The sequence below is a fragment of the Oryza glaberrima genome, chromosome 2, assembly GCF_000147395.1.
Source record: "Oryza glaberrima chromosome 2, OglaRS2, whole genome shotgun sequence".
In the NCBI taxonomy this organism is placed as follows: Eukaryota; Viridiplantae; Streptophyta; class Magnoliopsida; order Poales; family Poaceae; genus Oryza; species Oryza glaberrima.
Window position 1 is genome coordinate 28,627,977 of NC_068327.1, and position 26,913 is coordinate 28,654,889.

At 45.4% G+C, this 26,913-nt stretch overlaps 4 protein-coding genes, 1 long non-coding RNA gene and 1 other non-coding gene across 6 annotated transcripts; all 6 read left to right on the top strand.

Annotated features, from left to right (window-relative positions):
- The first annotated feature begins 4,808 nt into the window (after window positions 1-4,808).
- LOC127762644 (uncharacterized) lies at window positions 4,809-6,783 on the top strand. The gene is made up of 3 exons (XM_052287119.1): window positions 4,809-5,495; window positions 5,569-6,395; window positions 6,651-6,783. The coding sequence occupies exons 1-3, from the start codon at window positions 4,809-4,811 to the stop codon at window positions 6,781-6,783; spliced, it is 1,647 nt and encodes a 548-aa protein (XP_052143079.1).
- A 3,137-nt stretch (window positions 6,784-9,920) lies between these two features.
- Window positions 9,921-12,815, top strand: LOC127764520 (uncharacterized). The gene is made up of 3 exons (XR_008015890.1): window positions 9,921-10,703; window positions 10,807-10,917; window positions 12,660-12,815. It is a non-coding gene; the product is annotated as an uncharacterized LOC127764520 (long non-coding RNA).
- A 4,716-nt stretch (window positions 12,816-17,531) lies between these two features.
- On the top strand, window positions 17,532-19,573 carry LOC127763641 (cysteine protease XCP2-like). Its single transcript, XM_052288405.1, has 4 exons — window positions 17,532-18,058; window positions 18,383-18,618; window positions 18,740-18,880; window positions 18,990-19,573. The coding sequence occupies exons 1-4, from the start codon at window positions 17,548-17,550 to the stop codon at window positions 19,206-19,208; spliced, it is 1,107 nt and encodes a 368-aa protein (XP_052144365.1). The 5' UTR covers window positions 17,532-17,547; the 3' UTR covers window positions 19,209-19,573.
- On the top strand, window positions 19,375-19,446 carry TRNAQ-CUG (transfer RNA glutamine (anticodon CUG)). The gene has a single exon. It is a non-coding gene; the product is annotated as a tRNA-Gln (tRNA).
- An 859-nt stretch (window positions 19,574-20,432) lies between the features above and the next one.
- LOC127763040 (uncharacterized) lies at window positions 20,433-24,087 on the top strand. The gene is made up of 5 exons (XM_052287615.1): window positions 20,433-20,762; window positions 21,191-21,533; window positions 21,799-22,070; window positions 22,620-22,816; window positions 23,212-24,087. The coding sequence occupies exons 1-5, from the start codon at window positions 20,573-20,575 to the stop codon at window positions 23,644-23,646; spliced, it is 1,437 nt and encodes a 478-aa protein (XP_052143575.1). The 5' UTR covers window positions 20,433-20,572; the 3' UTR covers window positions 23,647-24,087.
- Window positions 24,088-25,651: 1,564 nt separating this feature from the next.
- On the top strand, window positions 25,652-26,847 carry LOC127763041 (uncharacterized). The gene has a single exon (XM_052287616.1). It carries the CDS (start codon window positions 25,777-25,779, stop codon window positions 26,491-26,493), a length of 717 nt encoding a protein of 238 aa, XP_052143576.1. The 5' UTR covers window positions 25,652-25,776; the 3' UTR covers window positions 26,494-26,847.
- The last annotated feature ends 66 nt before the right edge of the window (window positions 26,848-26,913 follow it).

Consider the following 26,913-nt stretch of genomic DNA (forward strand, 5'->3'; position numbering starts at 1 on the left):
ATTCAGATCATGTACTAGAAAATCAGCGCGCTTCTTAGCACGCCGCTAGTTTGTAGTCCGTTAATGCAGCTTTATCTTGAATGTTAAAAATCATACAATTATTACATGAGTTGTTTCTATTGCCATAATTTTCTTATAGAAATCATACTTTTGAAAAGGGCCTCTTTTTTTTTTAGAGAAGTGAAAAGGGCCTTTCCGGATTTTAATTTTTTATTTGCCGAAGGTTGAGACAAATCATAATTATATATGCCGGTCAATAATTTTGTTAGGTTGATGTTGGATTACATCTGGTACTATTTTTCTTTACCTTGAAACAATAGCGGAGACCCCTACGGTCATATGCTATTAGGATTTTAAAAAAATAAAAAAAAGTATATTTACTACTCAAAATTACAGTGCTTTCACAAAACCTGCATTTTTTTTAGTAACTTGTAAACGTGCACGTGCAATGCATGTTATTAACTTAAAAAAAAATAAGTCTAACATACTACAAGTGCAATCATATACTCTTTTTGAAAACCAAATTCATTGCATAATATCAACAAAAGCTAGAGCATATTTTTTTAAAAAAAAAATATTTCCGAGTCACCTGCATAATACACAACAATTAATCAAATGTTCATATCTTTTAACAGATATGCTGGAATTACATGTAAAGACATGTTCAGAAAGTAATTTGGGAGATGCATTCTCGAACAAAACAAATGCATATTGTTTTCCATTTGGATGTGTACAAAAAAACTCATCACATAGTGCAACTGAGGTGAATTGAATTTCAGTTTGGAACTTTGGATCATATTGTTTCTAAGCTTCCTAAAATGGGATTGACATACAGTAAAAAAATCACAATAATTGATTCACATTCAGTTTCAGCAACACAATACACATAAAAAGGCAATATTAAGATATTGTTCATTCAGTTTCATCAGAAGGAACAACAGGAAATTTGTATAGGTCCCAAAAATCGATTCAATCTCAAGCATGTATTGGTGAAAGGAAATTTACCCATTCCCAAAAGATTAATAGCAGTTGAAGTGTACTGTACTAAACTTTGGAAGGCTTACCAGTATAGATTAAACTATAGGAAAATGGTATCTTTTATCAGAACCAACATCTACAGTTCAACACACATCCAATATGATCTAAATATGGCCATTTGCACAAATAACAGAAAATACGATATGCAACATCGATCTATAAATTGTATATTTGATTCAACTGCGCATCTCCTGTACAATGGCAAATAACTGTACAGATGACCTAAAATTGGTTAAAAGCTTACGTGTATTAAGATAGTGAATGACTGAGGAACATAACATGGTCATTGATGTCAGCTCTGAATCTGTATGTGTAGCTAATATTTATCCTTCCCAGCCAGGGGCGGACCCAAATTTTGCTAGGATCAGCTCTGCACCAGGAAGTCAGGAACTATGCAAGTGTATGCAGTATGTAGTACTCCGTAGGCTGCTTGCTACCAGTATGCAGTGCTGCTGGCCTTGCCTACCAGTTGGCTTGTACTCAATGTTCCTACTGTACTACTAGTAGACTTCCTTTCTCTCTCTCTCTCTCAATGCACGAGCTCCAAAGCAAGCAAGCTAGCTAGTAGTAGTACAGTACGTACTTCAGCTGTCAGCTACTCAGCTGCCGAGCTACTCCTGACAAGTAGTATCTATTGTTAGGTTAATCTACTGTTTGTATTATTCTCTTAACCATCTATTGCATCAAGTCTCGTAGTACTACTTTACTAACAGATTTGAATCATCTCCAATTCACCAATTGTAGCTTAGTTTTGAATATATTAATTGACTTTGAGAAATCGACATCCTAATTGTTTTAAAGAAGATTTTGCATGATTTGAATTTAGAGTTTAGATAGAATCAATATATTGACATTGTTATCAATTGAAAAGATCGTTTTGATGAAGAACCAATTAAATTAGTTGGCTGTAATTTCTATTTTCATTCAATACATATGAGATGATGGTTTAATTTCTATTAGTAACTTTGCATGTATAATTTGATATTGGGATTGCCTTTATTTGTATCATGTAACTTAGATTTCCAATTCTACTTATATTATTGTATAAGAGATATGTATATATGTATTAGTGTATACCCAGCGTGATTTTTCTGGGTCCGCCACTGTTCCCAGCTAATGATTAGTTCTGAATTAATCAGTACCTATTTGTCTTCCTGACAAATTACATACTTTGTCTATTGCTCACGAAAATAGATAATTGCAGCCACCTTAGGAATGTAAAATATAAACGTTTCTACTCTACCTAGAGCAGCTTATATTAGCCCACAAACATGCTTGATGTCTATATGACTATATATATATATATATATATATATATATATATATATATATATATATATATATATATATATATATATATATATATATATATATATATATATATATATATATATATATATATATATATATATATATATATATAAGTACGTGATACCAGCTAATTTACCAAAAATACCAGATGCAGTCAGTAGAGACTGACTGAAATGCTTTATAAAAAAATAATTATTGGACTTCTAAACTCAATGAAGAGTCTGTTACCATGCTTACTGACTGAAAGCTCAGTTAACCCCAAGCACATTCAGTACAGGAGATAAGCTCAACAAACCATTTCCTCTGACATAAACTGAGAAAGTATATAAACACATCAGTTTTTCCTAGAGAAAAAGATATCAACTATTGCTACTTTCTTTTATCCAACTAAAAAATACAAATGTACATGTCGATCGGTTGCCGTGAGATTGGCGGAGATAAAAGCCACAACAAAGCATGATTGCTGCTCTGATTTGTCACTCGAGGCCTGAAAGAAAAGAGAAAACAAGTCCTCGTCATGAGGGAAATAAAAACCCCCAAGTACCTCATATGCACATCAAGAGCAACCAACCAACATCAACATAAATACAAAATGCTTTGAGACTGTGGCCTGAATGCATTAAGCCCGTGCTCACATCGAGTTCGATTAAAAGATGGAAAATAAGAGTTCAAAGTTGCAGCCTGAGACCAACCTCATGTGGTAGAGACCACTGTGCTGGTGGAGACAGTCACCCTGCCTCTAAACGCATCATAACAGCAGCAACCTTAGAGCAAGAAAAATAAAAAAGGAAAATCAGTTGGTCTTGTTCATCAGTTGCATGAAGCAGGGATAGTTAACAATCAAGCACGAAATAAAATCACCCCTGTGGAACATAGATCATCAAATGACCCTTCAAAAAAAATCTAGATCCTTCATTTTTTTCACCAAGATTCACTTAATCCCTCAAAATAAAAAGAAAGAACACTTGTGTTAAGGTAAAGGTTAGGTTTACCTGAAAATCATTATTTGACAGCGAGGGAAGTAATGTTCCAAATTAGAGGGAAGAACAATTTACAGTTTTAGTTTCAGTAGCAGTGAGAAAAATCACATGGTCTTCTGGACGATTTTCATCAGTTTGCTGCTCTTCCAGTGGGTAGTCTACTGGGCGTTGGGTAGGATAATCACCGGTACCGTTGAAGACCTACAAACAGCACAATTATTGGAAAACTTCCTTGCCTAACAAACAGATACCTGACTTTGAATTCAGATTTGAATATAAAATTCAGATTTTCAGATTGAAACCATGTGTCGTCTTCTAAGGTAATCCCTAGGTCATTTTAACTAAAAGCTAATCTGAATATCAGAACAATAGACTTTACACATCTTCTTGCCTGCAAATTGCAAAAAAATCCGTACGATTGTAGAAAAATGAACACAACAATATTGTTAATGGACCTCACTCCCAACTATGACTTGCAGTAGTGAAAAAGCGCACGCACACACACGCACACACTTAGTTATTCAATATAAGTATATTCTTATGCATATCATTTTCCAGGAGTCATATGTATGAACCGAAGCATCTCAACTTTAATATAACAAAGACATCAACCTTTATTCAAGTGCAACATTGACAGTGGACATCGAAACTTAAAAGTTTCCAACAAATACAACCGAGGAAACTAAGCTTCGTGGGTGATATAGTTTCAGAAATAAAGGTATTTTAATGAACAAGATGTACAAAATCAAAAACAAAGAACAAGATATTAAACAGAACTATTGACTTCAAACTTTGCTGAGTACCCTGCTGATGCAACTGCAAGGGTGCAAAATAATTTACCGAGACTGAGACAGAGATTTGTCGACCACCATTGCTTCAAGAACCACCAATCCGGCAATCTCTGATTCCGTTCATCCTTCGTTCAAGCTTGGTATGATCCAGGACGGCGTCTCGCCGCAGAGGGCCATCTCCAGACTCCAGCTTGTTGAGGCAGCACGCGAGCTTCTTGGAGCTCCGGTTCTCCAGGCTGAACACCGACTGTACTTCATCGTGGTGGAATGCCGATCGTCCACCTCCTTGGTGGTCACCGAGTAGATGGTGTTGCCCTCGAGGTTCTCGAATCCCGCGGTCTCCATGGCAAATCCGTGCAGGAATCGACAAACAGGGCGCGGCCGCCGATGCCGGTGAGCTCCTGTCAGGCCAAGTCAAAGCTGTCCGGAATGTTAGCATGTTCTCATGTATAGAATGTATGGCATGATTGCCGTGTTTCCTTTCTTTGGCCGATCCTCCGGATATCACTCTCGATATTGTTTCTATGAATCGATTGAGCTGATACGGAAGGTATTGTGCCTATATGTACTCCGCTATTGCAATGAATCAATCGTGCGTTGAGTCCAATACTCTCACATGGTATCAGATTTTCTTCCCGCTTCCGCTTTCTAACCCTACTCGACGCAGCGTCCTGTGCCGGCCGACGCCATGTCGTCGCCTCCTCCTTCCGCCGCGCACGACGCCGTCTTCACCCGGATCGTCCAGGCCATCGCCGACTCCATCCGCGCCAGCTACGACGTTCCAGCAGGCCTCTCCGTCGATCAGGCCGTCATCCGCTCCGTCGCTGATGCCGCGGCCACTCGAGCCGAGACGGCGGCTCACGACGCCCTCGCCACCCACCTCCGACCTCTTCTTCAGGCGGCCGACCAGGATGCGTCGTCCACTCTCGTCGACAACACGTCGCTACCGCCGGCCGCCGGCGTCGTCACCGCTCCCACGTCCGGCTCCATGCCCACGCCCGTCGTCCTGTCTTCTTCCGATCTGGCGGCCATCGCGGCGCAACTCGCCGCCCTCTCCACGACTCCAGGACGGACACCCACGCCACCACCGGTCGTCCCCACGCCTCCTGTTCCGGACGCCGCCACCCTGGCTGCCCTCCACGCACAAGCCCTCGCCGTCGGCAACATCAAGGCGCTGGTTCCCGTCGTCCTCGACGTCACCTCCGCCAACTACGCCCGTTGGCGCGGCATGTTCCTCGTTGTGCTCGGCAAGTACGCGCTCACCGACCACGTGCTCTCCGACGACGTCCCTCTCGACCAGCCGGATTGGTCGCAGATGGAATGCGTCGTCATCGCATGGCTCTACGGCACCATCTCCAACTATCTTCTCCAGGAAGTCATGTCCCCCACGTCGACGGCACGCATCATCTGGCGCAACCTCGAGCACCAAGTTTCTCGGCAACTGCGAGCTCCGCGCCATCAACCTCTCCGCCGAGTTCTACGGCTTCTGCCAAGGTGACATGTCCGCCGCCGAGTACTGCCGACGTCTTCGCGCCATGGCCGATGAGATGGCCGACCTCGACGAGCCCATCACCGACCGCACGCTCGTCCTCAACTTCGTGCGCGGGTTGAACGAGAAGTACCACAACTTGCAGACCATCATCCCTCTCCAGCGTCCGTTCCCGACGTTCATGGAGGCACGCTCTCAACTTCTCCTCGCAGAGATCACCAAGGGCGGCTCCTCCACTAGCACCGGCACTGCGTCCGCTTTCGTCGCCAACACCACCGGCAAGACCTCCGGCAACAACGGCGGCTCCGGCGGCAACGGCAACAACCGTCGCAGTCGCGGCAAGGGCAAAGGGAACACCGGCGGCGGCTCCGGCAGCACTGGCGGCTCAGGTGGCAACAGCGGCTCCGGCTCCGGCGGCACCGCACCGCAAGCAGCCGGGGGCGCCGGCGCGGCCCAGCGCGCGCCCGTCCCATGGCCGACTCCGCTTCACCCGTGGGCCAGCACCATCCAGCTGGCCGACCACGCTCCCGGCCTGCTCGGCCCTGCTCCCGGCCTGGCTCGCTCTCCTTTTGCAGGTTCTGCCGTGGCTGGGCTATCTGGCTACATGGGCTCCCAGGCCGGCCCAGGACCAGCCATGTACGGTGCTCCTCCCTCTGTGGTGCCGCCTTCACCAACAGCCGTGCCGCCGCCACCACCACAGTGGTTCGGCCCCTCTCAGTGGGACCCACAAGCCCTGGCGTCATCCTTCAACACCACCACGCTGGCTACTCCAACCTCCAATGAGTGGTATATAGATTCAGGTGCTTCGTCCCACATGACCTCGAACGCCGGTACCCTTAGTCTCTCTCGCCCATCCCCTCACACTCCCACTCATATTGTTGTTGGTGACGGTTCTCGCATTCCTATCTCATGTGTTGGCTCCACCTATTTACATCACCCGCAGCGTTCCTTTTTGCTTAATGATGTTTTAGTTGCTCCACACATTATCAAAGATCTTATTTCTGCTCGTCGTTTTGCTCGTGATAACTGGTGCTCTGTCAGTCTTGACCCTTTTGGCCTCTTTGTGAAGGATTACCACACCAAGATCGAGATCGCCAGGTGCAATAGCTCTGGCGACCTCTACCCCTTCTCGGCGGATGTCCTACCTTCGGCAACCTCGGCACAACTGGACTGAATGTCTCATCAAAGTCCACACCCGGGCGCTGTGTGAAGCCGCGAAGAACCCAACGTGCCTTGTACCGGTTGAGGGAGCCGTCGGCCTGAAACTTGTGGCGAAAGATCCACTTGCCGGTGACGATGTTGGCACCAGGAGGTCGTGGAACGAGGTTCCATGTGCGGTTGGCTTGTAAAGTTGCGAACTCTTCCTCCATAGCTGCTCGCCAATATGGATCGGCGAGGGCGGCGCGATAAGTGCGCGGGACAGGAGAGAGCGGAGCCGCATGAAGGTTGAACCTTGTGGCGGGGCGGTGGATGCCGGCCTTGGCGCGTGTAGTCATGCCGTGGACGTTGTCGACGGGGGAGGCGCCGAGCTGTGACGGAGGTGGTCGGACTCCGGGAAGGCGAGCACTGCGAGTGCGCGTCGGCGCGCCAGTCGGTGGCAGGAGGAGATGTAGTGGCACCGGTGCTGTAGGTGCGGTAGACGATGCAGTCGGCGCGGGACGCGACGTGGCGGAGCCGGGCGACGAGGAAGCAGCCGAGCCAGGCCCGTCAGTGTGGTCAGCAGGAGCTGATGGCGAGCCGGCCAGGGGCGAGTCGGCCAGGGGTGAGCCGGCGGTCGAAGGCGAGCCAGTCGATGGCGAGTCGGCCGGAGGTGAGGATGCCCGTGGGTCGTGCTGGGCGGACCGTGGCGATCTAGGAGCAGGAGAACCGGCCGGGGAGGCCGGCTATGCTGGGCTAGCCGTCTGCTGTGGCGTGGAGAGAGTTTCCCTGACAGAGGTAGCTCGCCTGATCGGCGCTGGTGCTGTAGCATCAAAATCCTCTAGAAAATCCAGATCAGTAGCATTGATATGTGTAGACAAGTCAGCATATGGAAAAGAATGCTCATCAAAAACCACATGACGTGAAATATAGACCCGTTTAGACACGGGATCGTAACACCGGTACCCCTTATGGTTGTGTGGATATCCTAAGAAAATGCACATGACGGAGCGTGGCGCAAGTTTATGTGGGGTGGTGGCGGAAAGATTAGGATAGCACTTACAACCAAACACTCGGAGATGTGAGTAGGAGGGGTGGGCACCATAAAGCGCGAAGAACGGTGTATGGTGTTGGAGGGTTTTAGTGGGGTGGAGGTTGATGAGGTGTGTGGCGGTATGGAGAGCCTCAACCCAAAAAGATCCTGGAAGGCTGGCCTGAAAGAGCAAGGAGCGCACAATGTTGTTTAAGGAACGAAGCATGCGCTCAGCCTCGCTGTCTCCAAGGATTGGCCCATTCACTAGCTGGACGTCAAGAACGCCTTCCTTCATGGCACTCTTTAGGAGACAGTCTATTGCACCCAGCCTACTGGCTTTGTTGATCCCGCCAAGCCCGACATGGTCTGCCAGCTCAACAAGTCACTTTATGGCCTGAAACAAGCCCCCCGTGCCTGGTACAGCCGATTCGCCAGTTTTTTGCTCTCTCTGGGGTTCATCGAGGCCAAGTCTGACACTTCGGTGTTCATCTTCCGTCGCGGCTCCGAGCTTGTTTATCTTCTGCTCTATGTGGATGACATTGTTCTGACGGCTTCCTCTCCGGCTCTCCTCCGTTGGACCATCACGGCCCTTTAGGCGGAGTTCTCTATGAAGGACCTAGGCAGCCTGCATCACTTCCTGGGTGTGAGCGTCAGCCGACAGCCCTCCGGACTTCATCTCAGTCAGTGTCAGTACTGTATCGATATCTTGGACCGTGCTGGTATGGCCGACTGCAAGCCTTGCTCCACCCCTGTTGACACTAGTGCCAAGCTGTCCGCCTCCGACGGCCCCCAGTTGCAACGAATTTAATGGTGCAATCGGATCATGATTTGGATAATTAATTTAAGAGAAAAACCAGTTTAAAGTAGTTTTACACGTAAATCGGTGTTGACGTCATACTTTAATCTTCTCCTATCGGGCGCCCGAGCCGAAGGAGTCTCCTCATTTTCTTTCTCAACGAAAGACCCCTCGAATTCACCAATTCATTCACAATTGATTAAGCCACGTGGACCAATCAAATTCTGGCACAAGGGCCAGCTTGAGATTAGTAGACTAGAAAATGAGCGCTCTCGTTGGTGCGCAGGCTAACTTTTAGCCCATAATATTATCAAGGCCGTGTTTAGATTCGAACGTTTTTCTTTAAATTTTTAACTTTTCCATCACATCAAATGTTTGGACACATGCATGAAATATTAAATGTGGACGAAAAAAACCAATTGCACAGTTTGCATGTAAATCGCGAGACGAATCTTTTGAGCTTAATTGTGCTATGATTTGACAATATGTTGTTACAGTAAACATTTGCTAATGACGGATTAATTAGGTTTAATAGATTCGTCTCGTAGTTTACAGGCGGAATCTGTAATTTGTTTTATTATTAGTTTATATTTAATACTTTAAATGTGTGTCCATATACTTTAAAAAATTTGTCAGACAAACTATACACTCCTTTTTGAATCTGTAAATATTGTTGAGTACCACTTTTATATGTCTTCTTTCTTTTTGCCACTTCATCAAATTATTACACATATTACTTGGTACATGTTTTTTTTTTCAAAATACTTTCCTCTACTGTAATGCCTGGTCGACTTGTTACATACCACTTGTTGTAACGCCCCGATTTTCGTTTGGGATTAAAAATCATTAAATAATGTATTTTCTAGAAATTAAATAATATTTAAAGCAATTTAATCAACTGAATTATTGAGGGAATTAAAAATTTTCTTTAAAAATCATTGACCGAGAATATTTTGTAATATTCTTTGTGTCCTAAAATACTCTCTGAAATTTCCCGCGAATTTTCGGAGCTCAAGAAATAATTTGAATAGCACAAAGTTCATTTAACCAATTAAATAAAATGAAAAACAAATTAAAAACCTCCTCTCTCCCTTTTGGGCCGCTCCCAGCCCAATCCCCCTTTTTCTCCCGCGGCCCGCGCCCCTCTCTCCCTTCCTCCCTGGCCTCCCCTCTCCTCTCTTGGGCCGTCAGCCCGTTTCCCCTTCCCCTCGCGCAAAGTCTAAATAACCCCCTGGGTTCTCCTCCCTCTCTCCCTCCCCGACAGGTGGGCCCGGCGACCCCACCTGTCAGGCCCTTCCTCTACCTTCGGCTTCCCAGGCAGAAGCCGCCATGGACGGCCGTTGCCGCCCACGTCGCCGCCGATTCCGGGTCCTCCCGCTCACGCCCTCGCGCCCAAACCGCATAAAATCGGTTTCCCTCCACCTCCTCCACCAAATCCCCCACTTTTCCCCAATTTTCGGCGCCAAATCGAGTCCCCACTCCGCGCATGTTGACCTCCACGTCGCCGGCCGTTACCACCCCAAATTCGCCACTCCCTGGCCTCCCCGTTGCTCCCTCGCGCTATATAAAGCACCCCGTGCTCTCCTCTTCCGTTTCCCCTCCTCGCCCGAGCTCCCCGTGCCCTTTCTTACTCTCCCCGCGTTGCTACCTCTCTCCGCCGTCGCCGGCGAGCTCCGGCCGCCTCTAGCCGCCGCTCCCACCGTCCCCGCTCCGCGCCGCTTGCGCCGCCGGCATCGCCGCTCCACACCGCACCCCGGCCCCCACCTTTCTTCCCCTAACCGTCACCGGAACCCCACCGCCACCGCCGACCCGAGCTACATCACCGCCAGCCGCCTCCAGCCGCACGCCGTCGCCGCCTGAGCCGCTCCCGCACCCTGCCACCACCGCAGACAGCTGCGCCGCCGCGAGAGCAAGCCTGTCCGCCACTCTTCTCCACCAAAATGGCTCCCAAACACCACCTCCACTGCAAGCCAAGGCCGCCGCTGCTTTTGCCGCCTTTCGCCGCCGGTCCCGTCCACGCTGACCTGCGCCGTCGCCTCCTTTGGCTCCGCCAAGACGAGGATGTCCTCGGCCGCCGCCCCTCTTCGCCGGAAATCCGCCGCCGGAGTTCCACTCCCCTCGCGCGCCGGTGAGCTCCCCTAATTCCTTCTCCTTCGGCCGGTTTTTCCCCGCTGCTTCACGCTTTCTCCCATCCTCCTAACCATACCACTGCATTCCCCATGTCCTCGCAGCCGCCGTCCGCCGGTTCCCGCTCGCGGAACGCCGCCGGACCGCCGTCACCGTTGCCTCCCCGAGGAGCCCGCCGCTGGCTTCCCCGTTGCCGTCTCGCCGTCGCCGCCTTGGTGAGCATCCCTTCTCTCCTCCCCGCTCCCTTCCGCTGCTTGCCGTGCCGCCGCTCGCCGTCAGTGGCCGGTGGCCGTCTGGCCGATTCGTCGCCGCCGCTCTCCGCGCCCGCGCGCTGCCAGTTGCCGCCTCCTTGTGGTCCCAGCCGCGGTCGATCTGGGCCGTCGGATCGGCCTCGGTCTCCATCCGGGCCGCCCGTGTGTCCGCACACGTGGCCGCCACGTCGGTGCTCCGTCGGCACCACGTGGTGCGCTAGCCCGTGTCTCCGTGGACTTGGTCCACGGTAGGCCGAAGCCCTTGAGTCACCGACGGGTGGGTCCCGCTTATCGGCGCCACCCCTTCCCTCTCGGTGACGTCATAAATCGAGTTTAATTGCGCAATAATTCATTAATAATTCTATAAATTCATTTAAATGGCTCAAAACTTCTAAAATTCATATCTAATTCATTCGAACTCCGAATTGAGCCATTCAACTTGCAAAATTCATTTAAAATTGAGCTCTACATGTTTGTTTGCTTTTTATGTACTGTTTCCCTGGTTTTTGTTAGAGTTTTTCCTCGTTTTGCGTGCTAGCGTGTAGAATTCGTCGTTTCGGAAGTTCGCGTTCGCAAGGATAAGAGTTCGGAAGATTGTTTGAAGAAGCAAGGCAAGTCACACATTCCCCTTGAGCATGTTGATCCCAATTTATAAATGTTTTACCGTTTGCAAATAAATATGCATGTTTTGCTAATTACATGGGATCTGGGTATTACCTATCTGCTCGCTTGTGCCATGTTTACTTGATATCTGTCCTTTGTCAACCCTGGGTAATAAATAAACTAGCTCATGTTACTTATGTGACCTAGCTAGAACTATATGCTTAGCCATGCTTAATTACCACTAGCTCAGTTGACGGGATAATTACAGTATTAGACCTTTTTAGTATCAGAATGAGCTGCATGCTCGAGACATCTGGTCATGCTTCATGGTCGTAATTATCCAACTAAAATGCGACTGAATGGTGGGCTGTGGGTGCATGGTTTTGCTAGTCGCACCCATGGCAGTTAAGGACCGGTTCGCGGGAAACTCTGGAAGAATTCCTCGTACTTTCCACAAGCCAGCGTGGGCAACAGCTGGGCTTGTAGTGTAGCTTTCCTCTAACTGACACATTCAGGCAAGGGTGGGCGTGATGGAGTTTGGATGGGCCCTGCGACGGCCTATGCGGCTTCCGGATTCACCTAGGCACGAGAGGGGACTGCCTGCTGCTTTGCGAGGAGTGGGGGTGAAACCTGAGGTGTGGTGTGCTTGGTTAGAGGGGGTTATGCGAAGGGTCCTGTCACGGCCTCTTTCCGGTATGTCGTGGTGGCATGTCGGCGCACGGAAACGTGTCGTGGGGCTGTGTCTTGTGGGTACAGTTGTACACCTCTGATCAGAGTAAAACTATTCGAATAGCCGTGCCTGCGGTTATGGGCGGTCGACCAGATTCACCGTGATTAGTCCTACCTTAATAAATCGACTCAATGCACTGTAGTTCAGGTGGGTTGGTTGGGCCTGTTCAACGTGGGGTAGCGTTGATCAGTGGAGATTTAATGTTACTTTAATTACTCAACAATTTTACTGTTTTACTCAATAAAATGTTTTACAACCGCCTTTATGCAAATAGCCACAAACCGTCCTTGTATCCCTTGCACGTCTGCATCATTGGTGTGGCTTGTTGAGTACGGTGGTTGTACTCAGCCTTGCTATTATTCTCCCTTTTCAGAAGTGCAGTGCTTCTGAGCTGAAGACGAAGTTAGAAGACCAAGGCTCAGACCCCAGTTGAGTTTTGCATATGGAGTGGAGCTGAAGCCCCGCTAGGATCGCCTTTTTCCGTTGTTGCTGCTTTTGTTTCGGTGTGAGGACTAAGTGCCTCTTCTGTAAGTATTTTACGCTTTATTTACGTTTGGAACTGTATATTACTTGTCGTTTTGTGTACCCTGGCTGGTCCTGGACAGAGATTTAATACACAGAATAGTCTAGAAATTTGTGCTAAATTTCTGGGCGTGACACTTGTTAAGTTTATTTTTCACATAATCAGGTAGATAATATGTAGTAATAATTCAGAGGATAATTTAAGTGGGCCTTAAGGATAAAACATTGTATCACTTTTAGTTAGGAATTAATTAATATATTGGGTTAAAACTAACCTAGTGCTAGGAATAAGCCAAGATTTTCTATTGTCCGTGACGATGGAAAAACCTGAGTCTAGGCCCTGTTCTTTTCACTTTTTCTTTTAAAAAATTGCCAATGATTATTTTCTCCATGCTTTTACAAATACCAATATATTCTCCATGCTTATACAAATACAAATTCTCAAAAAACAAATCTTTTATTGTTTTGTTCGTACCTCTTGCTCTAGGTTATTTCTAAATTTTATTTCTCAAATTACTCCATCCTTCCACTTATATATGAAGTTGGTTAGTTCATTTTTAACTAAAAAACATCATATATATATATATATAAATAGAAGGAGGGATTATTAATTTATCTTGTTAATATGTATATAATCTCCCTCAATAATACGCAAAAAAATCCATTTGAACCAAAACCTTAATTGATCGGCATAGTGTTGTTTTTTAAACAACGCATAGTGATATCTTTAAAATACTATTTATTCGGTTGAGGTTAAGACGTATTCACAGGGATTAAAAACGTAAAAAATGCCTAAGTATGGGGTAGTCACATGAGGTGACCTTCCGAGTGTTTCTATAAGAGCAGGTACAATAGCAGGCTATAAGCTAGCTGCAAACATATTTTAAGGGGATAAATAAGGAGAAAGAAGAGCAGCGGGCTACAGATTTGTAGTCAGCTATAGCACAGATTCCAAGACGCAATGTGTGTATGACAGGTAGGACCAGGTATTAATAGGGTAGTATGTAACTATTGTATGAATGAGCTATTAGATTGTCTATAGATAAATTGGAGCTAATAGTTGACTATACTATTGAACTTGCTCTAATGCTCATCTCTAATAGCGATTTCAGGGCTCTATCCCTGGTTAGAGATTGGGCCATGTGGCGTCCTATAAATTAAGCTTCTCCTCCCCGAAAATCTGCCATGTGTCTCCTTGCTCTCCGAAAGTTCACTGCGATGGACCAACGAAGCTTTGATTTTTTCTCGCAAAAGCGCTCGACCCTTAATCCACCCATCCCTCCTCCCGATGCACGCCTCGCCGCCCACCGGATCCTCCGCCACCCGCGTGCCGCAGCGGACCACCCACTCATGTCCTCCCTCAAGGCGCGGGCTCGTCTTCTTCACCACCACCCGGCCACCTTGCCCTCCCCTGCGCTCCCCGCCGCCATGCTGCTGCCCTTACTTGACGCGCGGGGTTGTCGCCATGCTGCAGGAGTCACCTCAAGCACGCGATAGCCGTCGACGATACAAACTTCGGCAAGATCCATTGAGCCCAATGAAGAGAAGAGTAGCGGTGGTGGCCGTCGACCCGGAGGCCGGATCAGGAGAAGGGAGGGGGCGCTAGCTAGTGGAGGAGAGGAGGCGGCGTGCACGGGTAAGTGGTGGCGTCGCGCCGGATCCTCTGTCACCTGCACGTCACGGCTATGACGCCGCGGCGAACCACCCGCCGACGGCCCGAGGAGCAGGAGGGATTGCATGAGGTGGAGGACAGGGAGCGCATCGCAGACTTCTGCTCGCTCATGTTGACGGCGCTACTTCGATCTTGTAGACGCAGGCGCCATCGAACTTCCTGCAAAGGAGGCCATATACTGTCCGTTGTTGCAGCGGCACCGCGGCGAAGATGGAGACGCCGAGGAGCAAGGAGCAGATTGAGGAATGGAGACTGGAGAGCAGCGGAGTCGTCGACGACTAGGAGCGGGGACTGGGGACTGGGAAGGAAAAAAAAATATATATGACTTTATTTAGCTGCAAGCCTGCAAATGAAGACAGCGTACGAACGGCTAGATCAATGTACAGACGGACGACTCTGATTTTTTGCATGACGTTGCCATCTAAATGAAAAAACAGTGAGCATTACATTCAGACAGTGTGGGGGAGAAAAACTAAAGATCTTATTATATCATTTGATTGTGCTCTCAGTTGACACTTACAGGCTCCTATCGGATGGCCTAATCAGCTAAAGAAAAAGCCAAATTTTAAATTTTCAAGTTTAATTTTGAGATTGATTTTGAGATATTTTCAACGTAGTTTCTTTTTCAACATTGGTTTTTAAGTCACCAAGAATACATTTATAAAAGTTTTACCTACAAATTCATTTTTATTTTCTAATAAACCGTTTTGGCTTATTAGAAAATAAACAAACGGTGGGGACCACAGTTCGGCTGCACATACAAGTTGCAATTGGCAGATAAGGCCTCTTTACAATCATTTATCCAGGATATAATTTTTTTAGGGAGTATCCAGGATATAATTAAGTAGTAGAAGAGAATAAGGAGGTACCAGTATCTTTTGCTTTAGCTTGAGCTCAACGCAATTCCAAATTTTCAAACAAATAATTTATTCCTTACTCTTCTTTATTGTGCAAATAGAATTTTTTAATGTTATGCACTTTTAGAACGTTATGTTTAAAGAATAAGAAGATAAAATCATTTTTTTAAAAAGGATTTTCTTGATTTTTACAGACATGTGGAGGCAGGGGTGAAGCCACACCTGGCTATCGCAGGCGGCCGCGCAAACTCACCGACAAAAACTTCATTAAATTTATATGTTATTGAATGAATTGATGATGAAATTTATATAACAAATACTAGAAGTATAGTTTGCTTGGGCTCAAAAAATCTTTTTAGCTCCGCCAGGAGATAAAATGAAAATACTCCCTCCATCCAAAAGTCTAAGACCTACTCCCTCCATTCCAAAAGGACTCAATTCTTGGGTTTTCGTGCCCAACGTTTGACCGTCCGTCTTATATGAAATATTTTTTATGATTACTATTTTTATTATTGTTAGATGATAAAACATGAATAATACTTTATGCATGACTTATCTTTTTAAAATTTTTTATATTTTTTTTAAATAAGACGGACGATCAAACGTTAGACACAAAAACCCCAAGAATTAAGTTTATTTTGGGACGGAGGAATTATTTCTTTTGGCACCAAGACCAAGGAGTAATTAATTTATTTACAATGTGACAAAACCAATAAACATGTAACCAATAAGTAATAAAATGGTTTATTGGGTTCCGATCAATAATTTAATTTAAAACATAATGACTATAAATAGGACTTAAACTTTTGGAAAAACCAAAGAATGGAATAAGTTTTAGACTTTTAGAAGAAGGGAGTAAGTAGTTTCATTACTTTGGTTTCGTTGGAATTTGGAATTTGTGCGCATATATTCGACTTCCAACTTATGTCTATGAATTCAATGTCTCGCTGCTTTAAATTAATATATGAATAAAATGGCATAGTTTCCATAATTTCAGGCATTAAATAGATAAAGAAATTAAGTGTACTTATCATACCATATCATTTACTCCCTCCGTTCCATATTGATTACCATATAACTTTTTCACCAAGACAAAAAAAAGTATTAACTTTCCTATATTTCATTTAATGTGAGTATGTGGTAGGGAAAAATCAAGAAACATGCACACTTTAACTCCTCTTAGGCCCCATACATAAGAGCAGGTCCAATTATAAACACATTTCGATGAGATAAAACAGAAGAGAGAAGAGCAGTGGGCTATATATTTGTAGCCAGCTGTAGCACAGACTCTAAGATACATGTATGTATGATAGGTGCGACCAAGTATAAATTGTGTAGTAATGTTTATAGGAGTATATGAATTTTCTACTAAATTGACTATAGATGATTTGAAGTCAGTGGTTGACTATACTATTAAACTTGCTCTAAGAAACGATAGCTTTACTACCTCGAATTCCTACATACATGCATGCATACTCAATTTTCATGCTTAAATGCAATAATATTACACGTCAAACGAAGGGGCTATGATAACTTGATGATCAATTTGAAAAATTCAATTTGTGTTAAATGATGATCAATATGAAACGGATGGAGTATTTCATACTGGCAGGTCTATTATGCGGCAAAGCCGCGTCTATTTTCTAGTTCTTTCTTTCCCATGGTGCTTCTTTTTTTCAAGACATTTCTCTTTCTCTATATTCTTTTAGATATCTCATCCCAGCCAATTCTGCATTCCTATGAGCACGTACACCAAGCTCGAACTGGGAAAATACTAATGGTTGGTTGATCTGGTAATAGAATAGTTTGGTGTACTTCCGTTTGGTGATGACTTGAGCAGATAAGCAAAGGATACTTGTCCATCCTTCCAAAAATCCACTGCTGCCTGTGCACCTGCTTCGCATGGTTGAGCAAGTTATCTCCAATTCAGAGGTTTGCAAGGCTGCAAGCATAAGAAACTTCTATTTTAACATAAATCAAAATTCAAACATGATAAGAGGTCATCAATAGAACAATAAAGTAATACATCAAGCAATTTTCTGAATAAACTATAGAGCAAAAGTATACCTGCAACTGCAGCTTCTTCATAAAGCAAGGTACTAGTACCACTCCTTCACAGCTTGAGCCAGAAGGGCCCTTGTCAGGTATTCAGATTTCAGGTGTAGTGAATTACTTGCAAGAAACATGGCTGGTCATTATAAAGAGTGTTCATGAATTCTAGGCATGCCATGGCAGGAAACAATAGCCTTCTTGCCATGGACTCCAAGCTCTCCATGCTCTTCTTGTTGCTAGGCTTTGTGGCACGTTCTGCCACTGCTAGTCACCATGATCCTTCCGTTGTCGGATACTCGCAGGAGGATCTTGCATTGCCAAATAAGCTTGTTGGTCTCTTCACATCATGGTCAGTAAAACATAGCAAGATCTATGCAAGCCCAAAGGAGAAGGTCAAGAGGTATGAGATCTTCAAGCGAAACCTGAGGCACATTGTGGAGACGAACAGGAGAAATGGCAGCTATTGGCTCGGCTTAAATCAGTTTGCTGACATTGCACATGAAGAATTCAAGGCCAGTTACCTGGGACTGAAGCCAGGGTTAGCAAGAAGGGATGCTCAGACACATGGTTCAACAACATTCAGGTACGCGAACGCCGTTAACTTGCCCTGGGCAGTGGACTGGAGGAAGAAGGGAGCAGTGACACCGGTCAAGAACCAAGGAGAATGTGGTAAGCTCAATGTCTGAAAAATGCACACGATCTATTTAGCATAGTGATACTGAATCCCTGAAAATGCACACGATCTATTCAGCATATTGAGGCCGAATGCCTGAAAATGCACACAATCTATTTCAGCATAGTGATACTGAATCCCTGCACACAATCTATTTCAGCATATTAATGCTGAATGCCTGAAAATGTGCACAATCTATTTCATTGCATCGATACTCAATGCCTGAAACTGAAAGTGCACACACTCTGTTTCTGAAATAGTGTATGGTATGATGCAATTTATTCCATGAAAATGCTGTAAGAGAAAATGGTCTATTGCAGGAAGTTGCTGGGCTTTTTCAACGGTGGCAGCTGTTGAAGGTATAAACCAGATTGTGACCGGCAAGTTGGTATCATTATCAGAGCAGGAACTGATGGACTGCGACAACACCTTCAATCATGGCTGTCGAGGTGGGCTGATGGACTTCGCCTTCGCATACATAATGGGGAACCAGGGGATCTACACAGAGGAAGACTACCCATACCTCATGGAAGAAGGCTACTGCAGAGAAAAGCAGGTAGAAACATGAAAACCACTTCTTCTTCAGAGGTAATTCAGCTGTAAAAACATGTAGTGATCTAGCAGGATTTCTAACAGTTGAATTTATCTGCCGTGATGAACTGATGACTGGTGGTTAGCCTCATTCCAAAGTCATCACTATAACTGGCTACGAGGATGTCCCGGAGAACAGCGAGGCAAGCCTACTGAAGGCACTGGCTCATCAGCCTGTCAGTGTGGGGATAGCAGCTGGGAGCAGAGACTTTCAGTTCTACAAAGGGGTAAGCAAAATTATCAGCTGTTCTTCAATCTTCATTCACCATGATACAGTACAGATCAGCACAAAAACATTAAACTGACAAAATGGGTGTATCTGAATACTGGATGCAGGGGATCTTTGATGGGGAATGTGGCATTCAACCGGATCATGCACTGACGGCCGTGGGCTACGGCCAGGACTACATCATCATGAAGAATTCGTGGGGCAAGAACTGGGGAGAGCAAGGGTATTTCAGGATCAGGAGGGGCACCGGCAAGCCGGAGGGAGTCTGTGACATCTACAAGATTGCTTCTTACCCAACCAAAAACGTCACTGGCTGGGGTTCTTAGCTAGTTTTGTAGGCGATCTTGTAATCCATTTGGCCCTGACAAGAAAGAATCGGCCTAAGCAACGCTGTGCAATTCCTGGATGCTTCGGAGTGGAGCTCTTAAGCACTAATCTGCACAGCAATGGTTCACACATTACATAATGACAGCTTGGAATTTTAAGCAAAATGGTCCCATGGTCTAGTGGTCAGGACATTGGACTCTGAATCCAGTAACCCGAGTTCAAATCTCGGTGGGACCTTGATTATTTCGTTTTATTTTTTTTTCTTCTCGGCAGACATTTCTCGTCTATTCTCTTCCGTATATTTTTCACATTTTATTTTCCCTCTTTTCTCCTCCACAGGTCAATAAAAAAATTGTCAGCCTATATTTTACACATTTTATTTCCCCTCTTTTCTCCTCCTCAGGTCATTCAAAAAAAAAAAAAAAATCTGTCAGCCACTTTTCACATTTCTCGTCTATTCATTTTCCCAGACACGCTCTTTAAAAAATCACATCCAGTTCTTGTTTATAATTTTTATTTAAAAAATCTTATCCACACCACTACTTTTCTCCAGCGTCTGCTACAGTGACGCAATCATGCAATCATTTGCAATGAAATTTTCAGATATGAAAGACATGATACGTTCCAATTTACTTCCTCCCTTTTTAAATATATAATACTGTTAATATGTTAAGATAGTTTAAACATTCGTCTTATTTAAAACTTGATTTATTATTAAATATTTTAAGCATGACAAAAATATCTTAATATTTACACAAAATTTGTAAATAAGACGAATGGCATAAAAGTTAATAACGCCGTATGTTAAAAGACAGTGGCAATGGCCCTATTTGGATCCAAGGGATATTTTTTAGCCCTCCCTTAAATAATCCAAATAGCCAAAAAAAAATCCAAAATGGTGAGCTATTTGAGGGCTATTTGGAAATAACCCACCAAAAAAAGTTATCCTACCCAAGAGGTGCTAATTGGGGCTATTTCGGGTGGGGCTCACTGAAAAAATATATTTTCTCTCTATCTCTCTCCATAGGAAGGTACATAAAGGCCAAATAGCTATTAAAATAACCCTTGATCCAAACAACTTAGGGCTATTTTTTTTGGAAGGCTATTTTCTTGTGCTAAAAAATAGCTTTTAAAATAACTCTTGGCTAGTTTATATTTTTTTTTAGAAAAAAACATTCCGCGTGGGCCATGGCCCATGAGCCCATGAGAGATAGGCCTTTCGAGCTCCCATCCGACGATCTCCACCCGGACAGGTAGTAAAGCGCGGTCGCCGTCGCCGGCGACCCGTACTGTTCCACTCGCCCTCGTTTTCTCCGCCACCGAGCCCATCTCGGCGTCGCCGGCTTGGGGGGGAGAGTCGGAGATGCATCTGAGCGAGAACGAGGGGATCGAGGGCGTGCGGTTCGCGGTGACGGGCGGCCAGGGCTTCGTCGGCTCCGCCCTGTGCCTCGAGCTGCTCCGCCGCGGCGCCCGGGAGGTCCGCTCCCTCGACCTCCGCGCTTCCTCCCCCTGGTCCGACCAGCTGCTCGACGCCGGCGTCCGCTTCTTCCAAGGTCCGCCATCTCGATCGAGTTCATCCTCACTACAGTGGTTTTGGCTTTCCTTCACTGTAACTGATCGACGCGGTCACTGACTTTTCTCTTAGAAGTAAGACGCATTGGAGCGCTAGCGCTGCGCTGCTTTGCTTGGCTATAGTTCTACCTCCGGATTCGTTGCGAACTAGTGTGAAATTGGAGTAAACTACTGCATCTGTGCTATTAGCTAGTAGTACATATGTTTTGGCTCTTGGAGTAGTTAGGGAATCTTGAAGTTTGTTTTCTCAACACAGTGACAGCAAGTTAGTAGCACTAACAATACCCATGATGTACCGCGCATAATTGCCTGGTTAGCTTGTTAACTTGTGTGTCCATTGCAGTCGGCTCTGCATTTCCGATGCACGAATTAAGTTATCAAATACCTGATCGGTGAACCTGTGTTGCAGGGGATGTTAGAAAGAAGGAAGATGTGGGGAAGGCTTTGCGTGGTGTGGACTGCGTTTTCCATCTCGCTTCGTATGGCATGTCAGGGAAGGAAATGGTACGGGCTGGGCGAGCCGACGAGGTCAATATAAATGGTACATGCAATGTGCTGGACGCTTGCCACGAGCATGGTGTTAGAAGGCTCGTGTATGTAAGCACGTATAATGTGGTTTTTGGAGGAGAGCCGATTGTCAATGGGAACGAGGCGCTGCCTTATTTCCCCGTTGAAGACCATGTTGATGCCTATGCGCGTAGCAAATCAATTGCTGAACAGTTGGTGCTGAAGAGTAATGGCCGGCAAACTAAGTAAGTTGAGCCATTTTTGCCATGATTCTTATGTCTGCCTCATTGCCATGTATATCTGCCACTTACATACCCTTCATATAATTTTGCCGGGTTGGCCGATACCCTTCATATAATATCTTCAAATGTGTTGTTTTCACCTATGATGAGCGTATTTGCTACTTTCAATGTGTCGAGATCCACCACCAATTATTTCATTTTGGCTTGGGACTTAAGTTGAACATTGGTAATATACAGGCTGTCTTACTGATTTGATGTTTTTATACAGGAGTGATAAAAGCAGTCGTCTTTATACATGCTCAATACGTCCTGCCGCTATCTATGGTCCAGGTGAAGAGCGGCATCTTCCAAGGATACTATCCCTTGCGAAGTTGGGATTAGCATTCTTCAAGATTGGGGATCCAAATGTGAAGTCAGATTGGGTCTATGTGGATAATCTTGTTCTTGCACTGATATTGGCAAGCATGGGACTTTTAGATGATATTCCTGACAGGAAGGGAATTCCTGTAGCTGCTGGTCAAGCATATTTCATATGCGATGGTAAGTGCAGTTAGCCTGTAGGGCAACTATATTACTGGTTAACCTTTTCTGATACCATGGCACTATGTTCTGAATTTTATTTCCATCTTTTGACAGGAAGTGGCATATAGTTCAATATCTCTTTTATTTTTGTCTTGTCATATTGATAAATCTGAACTGTTGAACACTAGACTACTAAGCTGAATGCTACCATAAAAAAAAACAGTAGTTTACACTTTTGTGTTCTGCATTGGTGTCTTTGTTGAGGATATCTATTCAAAATGATTTACTGCATAGCTCGTTTTAGCTATTTATTTGTTTTGCTTATTCTGAGGTTGAAACCTTTTTTCTTTTAGAGGGAGTTGAAATTTTTATTGCTTACAGATCATACGTAATGAGTCTACTGGATGCTCTGTTGAATATATTTACATTCAATACTGAACCATTACTCCTTTAGCAACTTGAGCAATTACACTTATATTCCTTACCAGAATTGCTCTTAATGTTTGTTGTTTGTAATTTGAAAGAAATGTTGCATTTTCTTATCAAGAAACTATTGGTTGTTTGCAGGATCGCCTGTCAATACTTTTGAATTTCTCAGTCCTCTATTTCAAAGTTTGGATTACACAGTTCCACGAGTTAGAATGGATACCTCAGTTGCCCTTGCCATCTCAAGATTTTTTGTGTTCATGTATACACTACTCTATCCATGGTTGGATAGTAAATGGATTCCTCAGCCTCTTCTCCTTCCTGCTGAAGTATACAAGGTCGGCTTATTTATCATGTTCCAATGACTTTACCTAATGTAGTCCATTATGGAAATATGCCTTTACACTGTTACTATCTTCTCATGTGACGGCAACTCTGTTGTTAATCATGATGAGTGAGGGGTAATAAGATCTAATTTGTTTGGTAGGAGTTTGAATCTTGTTAAGCGTAATATAGTGCTAAGATGTAATGATGGATGTGCAGTATTGCTTACAGCTATTTTATCCTTTTTTATATATAAATTAATCATTTTCTGTTGATCTTTAGTAATTTCTTGACTAGGCAAGTAGAAATGTAGAATTACATAATTGCAATTCTATTTGTATAGCTGAGTGGGAATAAACATAATGTCAAACCCATAGTCGAAGCTAATGTTGATAGTTCGCTGTGACAGGTGGGTGTTACACACTACTTTTCATATTTGAAAGCTAGAGAGGAAATCGGCTATGTACCTATGGTGAGTCCGCGAGAAGGATTGGCTGCAACTATTTCCTACTGGCAGGAGAGGAAGAGAAAAGAACTAGATGGCCCAACCATATTTCCTTGGCTGTTTGTAACAATTGGCATGCTGGCATTGTTTTCTGCTGCTTACCTTCCACCCGTCGGTCCATTGAAATGGGTGCTTGACCTCCATTTATTTGTTTTCCGATCAAAGTTGGTGATTCGGTTAGTCTTTGTGATAGCAACTGCATTGCACGTTGGTGAAGCTGTTTATGCTTGGTTCTTGGCAAAGAAGTATGACCCGAGGAATGCTACAGGTTGGTTTTGGCAAACATTCATGCTCGGGTTCTTTTCTCTTCGGTATCTGCTTAAGAGAATGAGAGAGTAGATTTGTGCTGTTATTCCCTTCACTTTGTCAGGAAATCTTCAACAGCAATTTCTAGCTGAAATGCCTCAGCATATGCACTTTTAACTGCTGTGGAACTTCATTTTTCCGAGTCATATGTGACTTCTGCTGTCTTGAGAAGCGGAGTGTGCAGAACCCATGGTCTTCTATGATAGTAGGTATTCAGGTATTCAGCCATGGTTTTCGATCTTGCATGAAGCCAAACCACACAGCACATTGTTAGAGTTGCAGCCTGTACCATTAGCTTAGATGGCATTTGTTTTGGGACTGGAGAGAACAATTGAACATAATGGAGTTGTAAGTTGTCATTGTTACAATTGGCATATGTTTGGAGGCTATACCATACTACTGTACCTCCTATGCTTTGAAACTGAACTATAAATCAATAATTGGAAAGCTGAACAAAAGCCAGCTTCCCTTGCCTGTCAGTTACGTACATATACAGCACAAACCCTGTCTTTTGCCAATGCAGAACTGGAGTACTCTTGGATTGGTCTTTGTTCCTCCTCTGCAGCTATCTACCTACCTCTGAACTGGAAGTCCCAAGAACTACAAGCATATTACAGCCTGATGGCAGAGTGACGACAGGTCAGTTAAACTGCTTCCATGAGAAAAATGAGTTGTTGCAGGCTTGCAGCTGTGTTGTGCCCCTCCACTCGTCTGATTCTTCTACCAACCTCGCAACCAACCTTTGCCCTTCATTTAATAAAAGCCAGTGTCGGCGGCGAGAGGAAGCAACCGAATGAAAAGAAGAATAGGTGAGGTGAGGCCCGAGTGTTATTATCGGAGTTGGACTTGTGAACGACTTGTGAACTGCAGCCGCGCAATCCGTCGGTTTGTGTGTGGCTCGCGTGCTTCTTCCCGGTCACATTTCAGATCCCTTCGGTTTGACTGTATGAGATGATTTTTCTGTCGAATGAATTGGCAACGCTGCACGTTGCCGCAAGGAATATATGGTGTAAGTAAAGGTCAAAGTCCTCTGATCTTGGAAAGAATTGGGCAGAAACATGTCATAGGAACAAAACGTGACACACGGTTGCATTTGTGTTGATGAGAAATGTAGGCATGCAGTTTCAGTTTTGCATCGTCTGAGAATGATGTTTGTGATGGTTGCAATGGCCGGCATGTTTGATTGTTTCCTGTGTAGAGAAGGCAGAGTCCAATTGCTGAAAAGGCCTTGAAAAGTCTATGTGTAACCGGAAGATGACAAACAGCTTCGGTAGGAAGAGGGAAGGAGCAAATGTTTCATTGGATGATTCCTCCCCCCATGTTCTCATGTGATATATACCCTTTTGCTTTTGGTGACACGGCAGCTGTCTCCCCCGTTTGTTTGAGTATTAGATGCTAACCAAACACACAACACCCTTTCCTTTCTGAAAATTTAGTGATAATCAAAAGGCTCCAGTGAAACTAGCAAGAACAAATGGAAACATTTGCCTCCTTATGAACACTGAACACACTTAAAAACACCGAGCACAAAGGTATATCACACTGTGACCCTCCAAGAAGAATCAGAGTAGGAATCTTATGATAGACAAGGACTTAAAAACTGCGCACTGGGATAGACAAGGACTGAAAACCTTCAGTTTCAGGTTTTCTAAAAAGACAATTTAAGGTATTTCAATGTAGATTATGAAGAGCATCAATGCTGTTTGATAATGTATCCTAGGACACACGCTACATCATTGAGTGCTCTTTCACCACATTGGGAAGCTTTGCATCGATTTGGCCAGAATCAACCCAACATATTGCAATTTGCAAGAGAGTCAAATAGATGGGCAGGCAGGCAGGACGCCACAGCCCACATGGTGGATGCAATTCATCATGGATGTCAAAGCCCCAAAGCACCCAGCAAATCCACCCCACACATGGCACGGTGGCAGCACCACCGCACCGGCAGCTGCCACCCACCCATCATTTCGCCAACACGGCTCCAGTTTATCTGAGCTGCCTAAAAAAAAAAAGAAAACAAAAACAAAACAGCCAAAATGTTCAGTTCACATCGCCGGCTTCGGCGCTTCGCCTCTCTGTAAACATGCTCGCAACTGCACAGGCACAGCACAAAGCTTTCAACTACACGCACCTCGTCGTGGCCCCACCCACCCCTCTTGCATGAATAAAACCAGCCTGTCCAGCCACAGCTGTGAAGACAAACATTGCGCCATCACATTCTCAAGAAGAGGAGAAGGAGAGATCTGGAGAAGAAGAGGTAGGAGGCCATTGCCACCTGACCTTCTCCTCTTCCTCCATTCATCTTCTCTTTCTTGGGACATGGCGACCATCCTGGAGAACATCCAGAAGGCAAGGTTCTTGCCGACAAGGCCGCTCAAGGACGAGCTGCCGACGTTCCAGGGCGGCGGCGGCGGCGGCGGCGGGGGTGGAGAGGAGAGCCACCTGATGGGGCTGAGGAAGAGGCTGTCCTCCTTCTCCGACAAGATCCAGCCCATCTCCTCCGCGTCGGCGGAGTGGGCGTTCCGGCGGTCCAAGTCGGCGCCGTCGCTGGGCGCGTTCGCCGGCGGCCCGCTGAAGCGGTGGTGGGACTGGGGCGTCGGCTGGCTCATGTCCAAGAAGCCCGGGTTCGCCACCGACCTCGAGATGAACGAGGAGGAGGTGGCCGCCCTCGGCCGCGGCAGCAGGGGCAGCTGGGGCCACATCCTCTACAAGATGCGCTCCGGCGTCCGGCGGCTCGTCACCTCGCACTCGCTGCCCACCACGCACAGGGCGGCGGCGGCGGCGTCGGCGTCGGCCCAGTGCAAGCCGGCGGCGGCGGCGGCCACGTTCAACTACACCCAGAGCTTCCACAGCGGGCAAACCGCCATGGCGTACTGAGAGCTTCACACATGTTCCTCCGGTGAGAAACATGACCTTTCTTGGTCGCCGTCTCCATGGGATCCAAACGGAGAAGAAGCTCAGGGAGATTGATATAATATATGGTGATGAAGATGCAACTACGATTACATGTAAAATTACACGGTAAATTTGATGAATGATGAAAAAAAACTGTAGCTCACTACGTGATCTGTTTTTTGTGTAGATCTAGTGTCCATGTAGAGGCCGAATGTATGTTCGTTCTTTCAATTCTTTTTTGGAGTTCGTTGGGCGATGTAAATGTCTCCGGTCAAATTCCTTATGCTTTTGCCTCCTGCAGTAAATAAAAAGCTAATGAAATATGGTGCTTGTTTATTTGTTCTTGGGATGATCTTGCAGAGTTTCAGCTCAGATTGAGTTCTCGTTGTAATGAGCTACCAT

Bases quoted from the DNA above. Each gene is read 5' to 3' on its own strand.
- LOC127763641 (XM_052288405.1), top strand. From the start codon at position 17,548: ATGAATTCTAGGCATGCCATGGCAGGAAACAATAGCCTTCTTGCCATG. The intron at 18,059-18,382 runs GTAAGCTCAATG...GGTCTATTGCAG, and splicing joins CAAGAACCAAGGAGAATGTG to GAAGTTGCTGGGCTTTTTCA. The intron at 18,881-18,989 runs GTAAGCAAAATT...TACTGGATGCAG, and splicing joins ACTTTCAGTTCTACAAAGGG to GGGATCTTTGATGGGGAATG.
- LOC127763041 (XM_052287616.1), top strand. From the start codon at position 25,777: ATGAATAAAACCAGCCTGTCCAGCCACAGCTGTGAAGACAAACATTGC.
- LOC127762644 (XM_052287119.1), top strand. From the start codon at position 4,809: ATGTCGTCGCCTCCTCCTTCCGCCGCGCACGACGCCGTCTTCACCCGG. The intron at 5,496-5,568 runs GTCATGTCCCCC...GGCAACTGCGAG, and splicing joins CCAACTATCTTCTCCAGGAA to CTCCGCGCCATCAACCTCTC. The intron at 6,396-6,650 runs GTATATAGATTC...GTGCTCTGTCAG, and splicing joins ACTCCAACCTCCAATGAGTG to TCTTGACCCTTTTGGCCTCT.
- LOC127763040 (XM_052287615.1), top strand. From the start codon at position 20,573: ATGCATCTGAGCGAGAACGAGGGGATCGAGGGCGTGCGGTTCGCGGTG. The intron at 21,534-21,798 runs GTAAGTTGAGCC...GTTTTTATACAG, and splicing joins AGTAATGGCCGGCAAACTAA to GAGTGATAAAAGCAGTCGTC. The intron at 22,817-23,211 runs GTCGGCTTATTT...TCGCTGTGACAG, and splicing joins TTCCTGCTGAAGTATACAAG to GTGGGTGTTACACACTACTT.